General features: G+C 42.8%; 1 protein-coding gene across 2 annotated transcripts in view; it reads right to left on the bottom strand.

Annotated features, from left to right (window-relative positions):
* Positions 1-446: 446 nt before the first annotated feature.
* The window catches only part of GNPTAB (N-acetylglucosamine-1-phosphate transferase subunits alpha and beta), a 107,908-nt gene continuing 94,931 nt past the window's right edge, over positions 447-13,423 (bottom strand). For both annotated transcript variants that reach the window (XM_073651513.1, XM_073651514.1), the window contains exons 17-21: positions 11,280-11,365; positions 10,781-10,879; positions 9,969-10,136; positions 8,561-8,651; positions 447-1,454 (exon numbers count right to left, since the gene is read on the bottom strand). In XM_073651513.1, coding sequence (XP_073507614.1) covers positions 1,377-1,454; positions 8,561-8,651; positions 9,969-10,136; positions 10,781-10,879; positions 11,280-11,365 — 522 coding nt within the window. In that variant the 3' untranslated portion in view covers positions 447-1,376. The remainder of the gene's footprint in view (positions 1,455-8,560; positions 8,652-9,968; positions 10,137-10,780; positions 10,880-11,279; positions 11,366-13,423) is intronic.

The following is a 13,423-nucleotide window of genomic DNA, read 5'->3' on the forward strand; positions in this document are numbered from 1 at the left end:
TCGGTCAGGTCACTTCTCCATCACCCCACAGGATGTCATCAGGGGATGGCGGTAACTGAAGCTGTGTTAAATGACTGCAACGCCGCCCTCTGATGGTGTTCTGTTCAGGGGGGTGTTAAAAGCTGTGGAGATGTAACTGCAGGGCTATCCTGTGAAATTTTGTTTGAGAATCAAACTAAATGTCACAGGAAGAAAAGCAAAAAAGCACATATATGGGGTTAGCTGTGTAGGGAATTTTATAACAAAACATATTACAACACTTGTTAGAGCTAAACAAACAATAGATATTTATAAAGAGGATAAGAGGTATCGGACAACCCCATTAATGATCAATGTTTTCTTTTGTAAATGATGCAGTTTAGCCCAATGATGCAGCTGTAAAACAGACATTAGTTCTAGTAGCTTAAGTTACCATTCTCACAATGTTAAACAGTAAGAAAGTAGAATTTCTTGACACAAATTTTATTTCACAATAATTTCGATAATTAAAAACACTGATTTCCAAAATTATTTACACGTAGACAGACAATTTAATTTCTATGCCAACAGTATAGCTTCATTATCCCCTTACAGATTTACAGGTAGGTTATTTTAATTAAAGAAGTAAATGTCTCCCAATATCAAATTCCAAAGTGAGTCGCAAATGGAGCAGAGATGTGGAGAAAGAATGGTTTTAACATCCATACATGCACAAAACTGCGACGTGCTTTCTGTACAGTAAAGAGCTCAATTTATGTGAAGCAAAACCATTATATTGGAGTGCAAATCAATGTCTCTAATTCTTCATTATAATACATTACAGTTAAGTCACAAAGATGACAAAAGGTTATTATCTGTACACAGGCACTTGACTTGTATTTACATAGGCAAAACAAATACATTCCCATGTCACACAATTGGACATTGGTCACAACTTTAATACGGATGCCATTTTTGTGGAAGAGAAGCAGAATAGTACAAATTGGAGTGTAACTAGTTCATTTTCTTTAAGTTATTAAAATGTCTATGTCAAAATGCCATCACTGGACAGCCACTTTTACAGCACCAAACATAAAAGTGTTGTTGTCGTTTCATAATCCTTTGGTTTTAAACTGAGAAGTTCAAAGCATAGCCGTGACCGCTAGAAGATTCTCACATATTATATTCCAGTGGCTTGGACATGCTACATTCCCGTCATCCATGCTCATTGCAGAATGCTTGTGCAGGATGTTCCCTCCATGAGATAATACCTATTAAGTGAAACCACCTAACCGCAGCCAGAACTCTCAACCCCTCTCATGCTGTTTGTGCCATAGAACATTTTTTTGTCTTCTGTCTTGCTGAGATTCAGTCACATACTTGGTAATGAGGTAGTCTTATAAGCAGCAAGTCCTGTCTTACACTTTACTTCTTCCTGGGCTGATTTCAATCTGCATTCTTCTTCTGGGAAAAATCTTTCTTTTAAGTGCAATTAACTGTGGAGCATAAAAATGATTCAGTTACTGATAACTTACAAGTAAGTAAGGGAACCTGGCAGCTGGCCTAGCACTCCTAAACTGCCACCTAGTCTTTACTGGACTATATTTTCTATTTAAAACCATGGTTGCACTAAGCACTTTATAGGGTGACTAGTTGGGGGTTTGAGGGGTGTTGATTTTCCCGGGAGAATCTTCCCTCTCATCATGTAAGAAACCCCTATGGATGTGACTGACATGATTTGCAAGTGCGAAGTCATAGTCCGCTCTTTGCAGTGCTCATGACGTTCTACCTCATTGGGCATGTGTAGTGTGAAATCAATGTCGTCCACTCCCACCCCCGCCTAGCCACCCCATAATTTGTATAGCACGACTCCTGTTTTAAAGTTGGTCAATCCTATTAATAAATCACGAAAAGGGATGTACAAATAGGGTGCACCACATACAAGGTGACAGTTTAGAGGGTAATCGGAGCTGAAAGGTAACCTTCAACCCCTCCTTGCCATGGCCAATATTGTTTTGCTCTTTAATTTTTTGTTCCTCCTTTTCATCCAAAAGTCTTAGAAACGTTATTATTTTTCAGTCAAAATAGCCAGATGAGGACTTGAATTTTTTGGGAGTTGAGTTGTAGTTTTGAGTGAAACCATTAGTTTTATTATATAATACACTGGAAAACCGGAACATAATCCCAACTTCAGTGTAACGGCAAATAATGCACTTCTGACGTTGTTTTTACTGAATTAATTGTGCGGTAAATATGATCTGGCAACATGATTGTCCAGGTCAGCAAGATTATTGTGATAACTTTATTTTACTTGTAAAAAATCCAAAACTTTGTCTGTGTTGCCTTATTCTAGGACCCAGAACTTTTTTACTTTTCCATCAATGGAGTTATGTCAGGGTTTGTGTTTTGTACAGCAAGCTGACATTTTTATATATACAGTTTTGGAGGGCTTCGATCGCTCTTTATTTTATTCTTGGAGAGGTACGATGACAATTCTAGAATTTCTAAATGCTTTACATCTATGGTATAGGTTAAATAATTGTCAAAGCAGAAACTGTTACGGCCATAGAGATTCTTTATTTTTGTTGGAGAAAAAAGGGCGGATTTGAATTTTTATGCTTTTTTAATGCTGTGTAAAGCTTTTGAGCAAGCAATCTTCACGTAGATCATTTTTTCTATATGCTACAGTATATAGTTAAATCATCGTCTCCTATGGAGTCCAGCCCGTGACTGAGCTTCACAGTATTGACAATATGACAGCCATGTGGGCCTTCAGCAAGACCATGGCTGCCATTGCAACCCACTGGCACGCTGAGATCACATTGCTGAGTGGGGTGATGGGCGCAAGGAATGATGCGTCTCTGTGACCGTATACCTGAAATATCGTAGTCAGAAATTGACAGCAGCGATTGTTGTCGTTACAGGTAGATGCTGGCTGTAAAACAGCCAACATCTGCAGAGTTTGGTGCAGGCTCAGCTCCTCAGCCCACTCCGTACCCTCACATTTGGCGAGAGATGCACACAGCGGAAAGGGGTAATGACATGTTGGGCAAGTAAGTAGTAAAAAAAAACTCATAATAAAGAGATGTGTTTTCAAGAGTTACTTAAATGGTGACTTACATTTCAGCTGTGAAAGTTACTTTATTTCCCTATTACAAACTTACTTCTGTAAGAAACGTACTGAAGTTGTGTTTGCTATCTGAACTGATGATGTGCAGAAATAGTAGGTCTTAAAGAAGCACTTTTTATAATGCAGGTTCTGTGTATGACTCGAGTATAATCTGTGTTAGCTGATTTCATTTGATTTCGGTCTTGATTCCTTCTTCCCTCTGATATGGCTTCCCTAATGCAAAGTAGTTTTCTGGCTTTGCAGAGAGTAAAGTTATCACCTTGCTATTGCTCTTATGTAATGGCAGTCACTGATAAATCAGTGATATAGGTCTGCGGTCCCCTGTTGTACATTACAGAGTCTCAGTATATTTTTTGTGAAATAGCTTCATACTGCACAGTCTCCGTGTATCATGTGTGATCATACTCTCTTCCCTTTCCGTGTCAGATTTCAGCTGTGTGAAGCTGCATTTCATAGAAATACACTGGACACGAAAGGGAATCTGTCAACAGGTCTTTGCTATGAAATCTGAGAACAGCATAGTGTATGGGCAGAAAATCGGATTCCAGGGATGTAAAGTGGCTTGCAAAAGTATTCACCCCCTTGGCTTTTTACCTATTTTATTACATTACAACCTGTGTTTAAATATTTTTGTAATCTGATTTGTGTGTTATGTATCAGCACTAAATAGTCTAAGTTGGTGAAGTGAGAACAATATAGGCATAAATTTAATTTATGGGATCAAATAACTAAAAATTGACATGTGCATATGTATTCACCCCTTTTGCTATGAAGCCCCTAAACATATCTGGTGCAAGCAATTACCTTCATAAGCCCCATGCTTAGTGAAAGGAAGCCCACCTATGTGCAATATACACTGTGTGCAGAATTATTAGGCAAGTTGTATTTTAGAGGATTATTTTTATTATTGATCAATAACTATGTTCTCAATCAACCCAAAAGACTCAAATATCCAAGCTTAATATTTTTGGAAGTTGGAGTGGGTTTTTTTTAGATTTGGCTATCTTAGGAGGATATCTGTTTGTGCAGGTAACTATTACTGTGCAGAATTATTAGGCAACTTAATAAAAAACAAATATAATCCCATCTCACTTGTTTATTTTCACCAGGTAAACCAATATCACTGCACAAAATTTAGAAAAACATTTCTGACATGCAAAAACAAAAACCCCAAAAAATTAGTGATCAATATAGCCACCTTTCTTTATGATGACACTCAACAGCCTTCCATCCATAGATTCTGTCAGTTGCTTGATCTGTTTTTGATCAACATTGCGTGCAGCAGCCACCACAGCCTCCCAGACACTGTTCCGAGAGGTGTACTGTTTTCCCTCCCTGTAGATCTCACATTTTATGATGGACCACAGGTTCTCTATGGGGTTCAGATCAGGTGAACAAGGGGGCCATGTCATTATTTTTTCTTCTTTTAGACCTTTCTGGCCAGCCACGCTGTGGAGTAGTTGGATGCATGTGATGTAGCATTGTCCTGCATGAAAATCATGTTTTTCTTGAACGATACCGACTTCTTCCTGTACCACTGCTTGAAGAAGTTGTCTTCCAGAAACTGGCAGTAGGTCTGGGAGTTGAGCTTCACTCCATCCTCAACCCGAAAAGGTCCCACAAGTTCATCTTTGATGACACCAGCCCATACCAGTACCCCACCTCCACCTTGCTGGCATCTGAGTTGGAGTGGAGCTCTCTGCCCTTTACTGATCCAGCCTCTGGCCCATCCATCTAGCCCATCAAGAGTCACTCTCATTTCATCAGTCCATAAAACCTTAGAAAAATCAGTCTTAAGATATTTCTTGACAAATTCTTGACGTTTTATCTTATGTTTCTTGTTCAAAGGTGGTCGTTTTTCAGCCTTCCTTACCTTGGCCATGTCCCTGAGTATCGCACACCTTGTGCTTTTTGATACTCCAGTAACGTTGCAGCTCTGAAATATGGCAAAACTGGTGGCGAATGGCATCTTGGCAGCTTCACGCTTGATTTTCCTCAATTCATGGGCAGTTATTTTGCGCCTTTTGTGGCCAACACGCTTCTTGCGACCCTGTTGGTTATTTGCCATGAAACGCTTGATTGTTCGGTGATCACGCTTCAAAAGTTTGGAAATTTCAAGACTGCTGCATCTCTCGGCAAGACATCTCACAATTTTGGACTTTTCAGAACAAGTCAAATCTCTGTTCTGACCCATTTTGCCAAAGGAAAGGAAGTTGCCTAATAATTAAGCACACCTTATATAGGGTGTTGATGTCATTAGTCAACACCCCTTCTCATTACAGAGATGCACATCACCAGATTTACTTAATTGGTAGTTGGCTCTCAAGCCTATGCAGCTTGGAGTAGGACAACATGTATAAAAAGTATCATGTGAGCAAAATACTCATTTGCCTAATAATTCTGCACACAGTGTAAGTGTCACATGGTCTGTCAGTATATACACACATTTTCTGAAAGGCCATAGAGGTTGCAACACCATTAACCCCTTCACCACCATGGGTTTTTCCGTTTTTGTTTTTTGCCCCCCTTCTTTCCAGAGCCGTAATTTTTTTTATTTTTTGGTCGTTATGGCTATGTGAGGGCTTGTTTTTTCCGGGACGAGTACTTTTGAACTACACCATTGGCATTACCATATAGTGTACTGGAAAATGAAAAAAAAATTCCAAGTGCGGTGAAATTGCAAAAAAAAAGTGCAATTACACAATTTTTTTTTTACCATGTTCACTAAATACTAAAACTGACCTTCCATTATAATTTTCCAGGTCATAATGAGTTGGGTGGATACCAAACATGTATAGGTTCTTTTTTAAGTGGTGAAAAAAAAATCCCAAATTTGTGAAAAAAACAAAACAAACACAAACAAATATGTATGGCGCCATAGCGCATAGCATCTTCATTTTTTGGGATCTGGGGCCGGCTGAGGGCTTACTTTTTGAGCACCGATCTGACATTTTTATTGATACCATTTTGGGGTAGATACGATGTTTTGATCACCTGTTATTGTATTTTATTGCAATGCTGCGGCGACCAAAAAAACGTAATTCTGCAGTTTTGATTTTTTTTCTCATTACGCAGTTTACTGATCAAATTAATTCTCTTTATATTTTGATCAGGTGTTTCTGTACGTGGCGATACCAAATGTGTATTTTTGAATTTTTTTATTGTTTTATTTTGAATGGGGGGTGATTTAAAATTTTATATGGTTTTCATTTTTTTATATTTTTAAAAATGTTTTTTTTTTTTTTTTTTTCTTTTTACATGCATCAATAGTCTCCTTAGGAGACATAACGCAGCAATCTTCTGATCGCTTGTGTTACTTCAGCCCTGCTATGTGTAACAAAAATGCTCAACTGCTATCAGCGCCAACCACGAGGTGGTGCTCATAGCAGTTCGGCAATGACAACCACAGGGGTCTCCTGCAGACCCTGGGTTGTCATTCCAACCCATCGGCGCCACACGTTCATGAGACGGGCGCCGATGGGCAGAGCTAATGACGCGCTTCCGGAGACAGACACTGACAGCGGCATATAACATGTTAACTGCCAAGGGTGGATCACAATTCAATCTGCGGCTGTTAGGGGCACACGTCAGTTCATGAAATCAGCTGTCATGTGCCTGAAAAGGTGCGGACTCTGGTGCTAAGAAAGGGGGAGGCAACCTATGTCATAGGTCGTAAAGGGGTTAAGCAAGATGCACCACTAATCAAACAACATGATGAAGACCAAGATCTCCAAACAAGTCGGGGACAAAGTTATTGGGAAGTGCAAGTTATAAAAAAATATCCCAATATCATGTTCTTTCCCCCTTGGAAAGAACATGGTACCACAACAAAGCTGCCAAGAGAAGGCAGTCCACCAGAACTCTCAGCCCGGGCAAGGAGGGCATTAATCAGAGAGATTCACAGACCGGAGTGCAACACTTAGAAGTCTCACAGAAGATATCTTGCTCTCTTTAAAATATAACTTTTAATAGATATGCTGAATAAAATTCAACCCTTGTTAGTATCTACAGGTGAAATAAAAACTAACACACAAAAAAAACAACTTTGTATGGTGCAAGTTTTTCCAGTCAAGATCCAAAATGTTCATATGGCTAATACATTGTATATACAGTTGAAACCAGAAGTTTACATACACTATATAAAAAGATACATATGTATGTTTTCTTCAATATCTGACATGGAATCAGAATAAACCTTTCCCGTTTTAGGTCAATTAGGATTACCTTAATATTTGCCAAATGCCAGAATAATGAGAGAGAATGTTTTAAAGGAGTTGTCCACTACTTTTTACAATAGCCCCAATGTCCCCCAATATAATTACAAAAACAGTTATCGGCACAGGGTAAATACCTTTAGTTGTCCTTCTTGTCTGTGAGCGGCACTATCGCTGACCGCTCACAGGCATCACGTGACCCCTGGCTGCAACCGGCTCTTCCTTCTGCGCTGATGTCACGTCAAGTGAGGCGTGACATCAGTGACGCGCTCCCCGCACTGGATGCTAGGCTGTGGGTGGGGTCACACAAAGCATCCATAGTGCACTTTCCCTTTCCTCATTCATTAGGAAAGCGCGCAGTGGATGCATCACAGAATAGATAGCATCATGAGAAAAGAAGATTATGTGGCAATACTGAAGCAACATCTCAAAACATCAGCCAGGAAGTTAAAGCTTGGGCGGAAATAGGTCTTCCAAATGCACAATGACCCGAAGCATGCTGCCAAAATGGTAACCAAGCGGCTTAAGGATAACAAAGTCAATGTTTTGGAGGGGCCATTACAAAGCCTTGATCTCAATCCTATTGAAAATGTATGGGCAAAGCTGAAAAGGCAGGTGCGAGCAAGGCGACCTACAAACCTGGATCAGTTACACCAGATTTGTCAGGAGGAATGGGCCCAAATTCCGACCAACTATTGTGAGAAGCTTGTGGAAGGATATCCCAAACGTTTGACCCAAGTCATTCAGTTTAAGTGCAATGGTGCCAAATACTAATGAAATGCATGTAAATTTTTGACTTTGCAGTAAGTAATAAAAATGTCTTAAAACATTCTCTCTCTCTCTCATTATTCTGGCATTTGGCAAATATTAAACATTATGGTAATCCTAATTGACCTAAAACAGGAAAGGTTTATTCTGATTTCATGTCAGATATTGAGGAAAACATACATATGTCTTTTTATATAGTGTATGTAAACTTCTGGTTTCAACTGTTTATCTAGTGCTGGTAATAATGCAAAACGTATGGTGACAAACAATTATAATAACCATTTCCATGTAAATAGTGATAAACATGCTCTGACTGATTTGCTATATCAATAAAATTTTGTTTGGCTCAGAAAATCTGCAAGTGTAAAAGGGCAGTAAAGAAACATATAAAGCTATTTATCCTTGTGTTTATTAACTGCAGTTTACCTATTTGAAGAAAATAGAGAAATTGCCTAAAAAAACAAAAATAGGGTGTGCATGCAGAAGTTACCTGTTCAGCAAAGAAAGAGATGACTGTAAATACAATCAATGTTCCCAGGACACAATGAGTCCAAAACTTCAACTTGTCTCTATAACTCCTCCTTAAAAATATAACAAAAAATGGTCATTATCTGTGCATTTCTTGGTTCACATTTAAAGGGAACCTTTCATCTGATTCATGCTGCCTGAACCATGGGCAGCATAAATCAAACACTGGCTGTGCAATTACAGCCAGGTATATTTTTCTCTGAAACGCTGTAGTGTTTCAGAGTAAACATACTTTGGAAAGGCAGCCAGCAACTGTGTCTTCTTGGCTGACTAGACTTAAGCCCCCGTCACACATAGCGATATCGCTAGCGTGATCCCTGCTGAGTCAAGGTTTTGGTAACGCAACAGCGACCTCACAAGCGATGTCGCTATGTGTGACACTTTGCAACGATCAGGCCCCTGCTGTGAGGTCGCTGATCGCTGCAAAGTGTCCTGGACCATTTTTTGGTTGTTGGCCTCCTGCTGGCCGGCACACATTGCTGTGTGTGACCAGTGGGACCAACGATCAGGCTGGTATCCATGGTAAACATCGGGTTACTAGGGGCACGCGCGCACTTAGTAACCCGCTGTTTACCATGGATACCACTCTGCTACGGTGCGCGGGAGGTTACCGCTCACCTTAGCAGAGTCGTATCCAAGATAAACATCGGGTTACTAAGTGCGCGTATGCCCCTAGTAACCCGATGTTTATCATGGATACGACTCTGCTAAGGTGAACGGTAACCTCCCGCGCACGGTAGCAGAGTGGTATCCATGGTAAACAGCGGGTTACTAGGGGCACACGCGCACTTAGTATCCCGATGTTTATCATGGTTACGAGCCTGCTCCTGCTTCAGCAGCAGGCTGGTAACCGGGAGCAGGACATCGTGGAACGATTTTTTCCACGATATCGCTGCTCCCTTGATCGTTGGTGAGCCTGCCTGTTTGACAGCTCTCCAGCGACCACATAGCGACGCACCAGCGATCCCTGACAGGTCATATCGTTGTCGGGATCGCTGATGCATCGCTTAGTGTGACGGGGCCTTTAGGCAGGTCCTAGCCAGGTTCTCCCTGCCCTGATTCCTTTTCCTGACAGGTCTATATCTATACACACACATATACACACACACACACACACACACACACAAAAAGACTTCTGTCAGTCTGGGAGAAGCTACCAGGTATCTGCCCAAGACTAGTCAGCTGAAGCAAAGAGCCTCAGGCATGTTCTTTAAACTACGTTTTCTCTGAAACATGGCAGCATTTTAGAGTTAAACATACTTGACCGTAATTGTACAGCCAGTATCTGGTACATTCTTCCCGTGGTTTGGGCAGCATGCATCTGATGACAGGTTCCCTTTAATGTTAAAGAAAAAATAAAAGCAGTTTACCATTCCTGTAACTCGTGCATGTGTAAAAAGCGGTTGCGATATTCTCTTGGCAATTCAAACTGAGACGGAATTGGAAACATTGATTCGTAGAAGTCTCGCAGTACAGCCTTCACTGTTTGGGCATCCTTATGATTGTGATTAATGTTATCATTCAAACAGATGAATTTTCTGGAAGAGTCCAAATGCTTGTTAGACCATATATGCATTATATAATATGTACCTAATTTGGAAATTCTCAAAGTACAAGACTACTGAGAGTCTGATTTTTGGATGTCTCAGCATAGAATAATCATTCTAAAACTTAAATAAAAAAAAAACAACACAATTTACATTTTTATGGTACAAAAAGAACCTTTAAAGCGGTAACCCAAGACTATTTAAATTGGGGTTACCTGCCTGTTGTGCCTGGTGCCAATCTCTGCTAGCACAGAAAGGTCACTGAACGCTCCTACTGGCGATTCAGCAGCTTTCGCTGACATCGCGTCGACAGAGCAGCTGCTTCTCTTCTGCTTTGTTCTATTGGCCGGATGTGACTGCTGACGTCATGCAGATAACCAGCCAGCTCCCCGCTGCCTAGCTGCAGGGAGCTGGCTGTAAATCAGCATGATGTCAGCAGTCATAGGTCATCAACAGTGCCGCCCAGAAGAGGAAGAACTGCTCTGCTATCGTAGTGATCACTCTGAGGAGGCAGGTAGAACAGGTAGGTAGTTAGTAACTACCTGCCTATCAGTTTTCAGACCCATAGTTAAAAAAAAAAAATAGTCCTGAACAACCCCATAATATTCTTCTTCAAGCTCATTGAAAATTCTTACCGGTGGTTTTTCCTTATATCATCTAACTGGCCGACCACATGGGATACATTAGTACGAATCATTTTGAATGCAATGTCTTCTTCTCCCATAATTTCAAACCTTAAAGAAATAGTGTATCAATTACCACATTATATATGCTATGATGCACATTAATATTTCCAAATGATCACTAAATAATATCTTTTACATGCAAAGATAATCAGTACACTCTCACTGGGTAAGACAAAGGACTGTAATTGTTAAATGACCAGCATAAAAATCTTTTCAGTTTGAGCCTTGTTATTACATAGCAGTAGTGTGAGAATAAATAGTGAAGAAGACCCCAGCATGGGCTGATACATGGTGATATTGTGTAAGTCCAGTAAAATCTATCATTTGTACTTTATAGATACTCGCTAAATGTTCTCTTTTTATCATCCAAGCAGGACACCCCTGGAAATGGTTGTGGAGACCAGTGTATGGGGAAAAATGTAGACGTGAAAGTGACACTGTTCCTTACCTGTATTTATTCTTATCTTTGTATGCCTTTCTTATCAGATCAGTAACTGGTTTACAATTAACCACTAGCTGTTTGGTCACTGGAGGCTATAAAAAAAGGTGATAAGATTCACAAACCTGAAAGCATACATGAATCTACTATATAATTGTCTTATCCCGTCCGTCCGTCCGGGAAATCCCGCGTCGCTCATTGGTCCGGCAGCGGCCAATCAGCGCCGCGGGATTTCAGAAAAAAGATGGCGGCCGTTAGCGGCTCATCTGCGGGCCGGAGCTCAGCGGCATTGCAGCCAGGAGATGAGCGCCGTGAGGCGCTCATCTCCCGGCCGGTACCAGCAGAAGGACCTCGACCGCCGGACTCATCTGCGGGACGGAGATGCAGCCGGGAGATGAGCGGCGCGAGGAGCTCATGTCCCGGCCGGCAGCAGCGGAAGGACCGCCGGCGTCGCTGACATCCATGCGGAAGGGAGGACCGGGGAGCGGCGCTGTGGGTCGGGATACTTCTGCTGCGAGCGCCCGCTCATGTCCCGGGTTCTCGCAGCGGAAGTAGCCGCACAGGCAGCGCCGCTCCCCGGTCTTCACCAAGACGATTCGATGATTGGTCGCGGTCTTCGGATCCGACCAATCACTGATCTTAGCGCAAAAGTTAAATACCGCTGTGCTGATTGGTCGCGGACGCTGCCCGCGACCAATCACCGATTTGGGCGCCAAATTTAAATATCAGCCGCGACCAATCAGCACAGTAGTGGTTAACTTTAGCCGCAAGATCAGTGATTGGTCGCGGGCCAAGACCGCGACCAATCACCGATTTGTGCGGCACATTTAAATAGCGGCCGTGACCAATTGGATGTCAGCGCCGCTCCCCGGTCCTCCCTTCACACCCTTGCCGCATGGATGTCAGCGGCACTGCCTGTGCGGACACTTCCGCTGCGAGAAGCATGGAGATGAGCGACTGCTCGCAGCAGAAGTATCCCGACCCGCAGCGCCGCTCCCCGGTCCTCCCTTCACACCCTAGCCGCTGATGTCCCCACAGTATCCGCATGGTGTTACAAAGATCCGGACATTTGTGTTAAAAATCGCTGATTGGTCGCTGGCGGTGCCCGCGACCAATCACCGATTTGGGCGCCAAATTTAAATATCGGCCGCGACCAATCAGCACGGCGGTGTTTAAATCTGGAGCCAAGATCGGTGATTGGTCGCGGCCGATATTTAAATTTGGCGCCCAAATTGGTGATTGGTCGCTGGCGCTGCCCGCGACCAATCAGCGATTTTTAACACAAATGTCCGGACCTTAGTAACACCATGCGGATACTGTGGGGACATCAGTGGCCAAGGTGTGAAGGGAGGACCGGGGAGCGGCGCTGCGGGTCGGGATACTTCTGCTGCGAGCAGTTGCTAATGTCCCGAGTTCTCGCAGCGGAAGTAGCCGCACAGGCAGCGGCGCTCCCCGGTCCTCACTAATACGATTCCGCTCCCCGCTCCTCACCAATACGATTCGCTGATTGGTCGCGCTCTTCGCACGCGACCAATCAGTGATCTTGGCGCTAAAGTTAAACACCGCTCTGCTGATTGGTCGCGGTCGCTGCCCGCGACCAATCACCGATTTGGGCGCCACATTTAAATAGCGGCCGCGACCAATCACCGATCTTGCTGCCACATTTAAACACTGCTGTGCTAATTGGTCGCGGACGCCAGCCGCGACCAATCAGCGAGTTGGGCGCCAAATTTAAACAACGCTCTGCTGATTGATCGCCGGCCGCGAACAATCAGCGATTTTGGCGCCAAATTTAAAACCCGCTCTGCTGATTGGGCGCGGCCGGCGACCACGACCAATCATTAGTATTGTCGCCAAATTTAAACACCTCTTTGCTGATTGGTCGCGGTCGCGACTAATCAGCGATTTTGGTGCCAAATTTAAACACGCTCTCCATTCCTCACTAACACGGTTCGCTGATTGGTCGCGGCCGCCGCCCGCGACCAATCAGCGATTTTGGCGCCAAATTTAAACACCGCTCTGCTGATTGGTCGCGGTCGCCAAAGAGGTGTTTAAATTTGGCGACAATACTGCTGATTGGGCGCGGCCGGCGACCACGACCAATCAGCAGAGCGGGTTTTAAATTTGGCGCCAAAATCGCTGATTGGTCGCCG

The sequence above is a fragment of the Phyllobates terribilis genome, unplaced genomic scaffold, assembly GCF_046119375.1.
Source record: "Phyllobates terribilis strain yellow unplaced genomic scaffold, ASM4611937v1 Scaffold_11__3_contigs__length_659146591, whole genome shotgun sequence".
Taxonomy (NCBI): Eukaryota; Metazoa; Chordata; class Amphibia; order Anura; family Dendrobatidae; genus Phyllobates; species Phyllobates terribilis.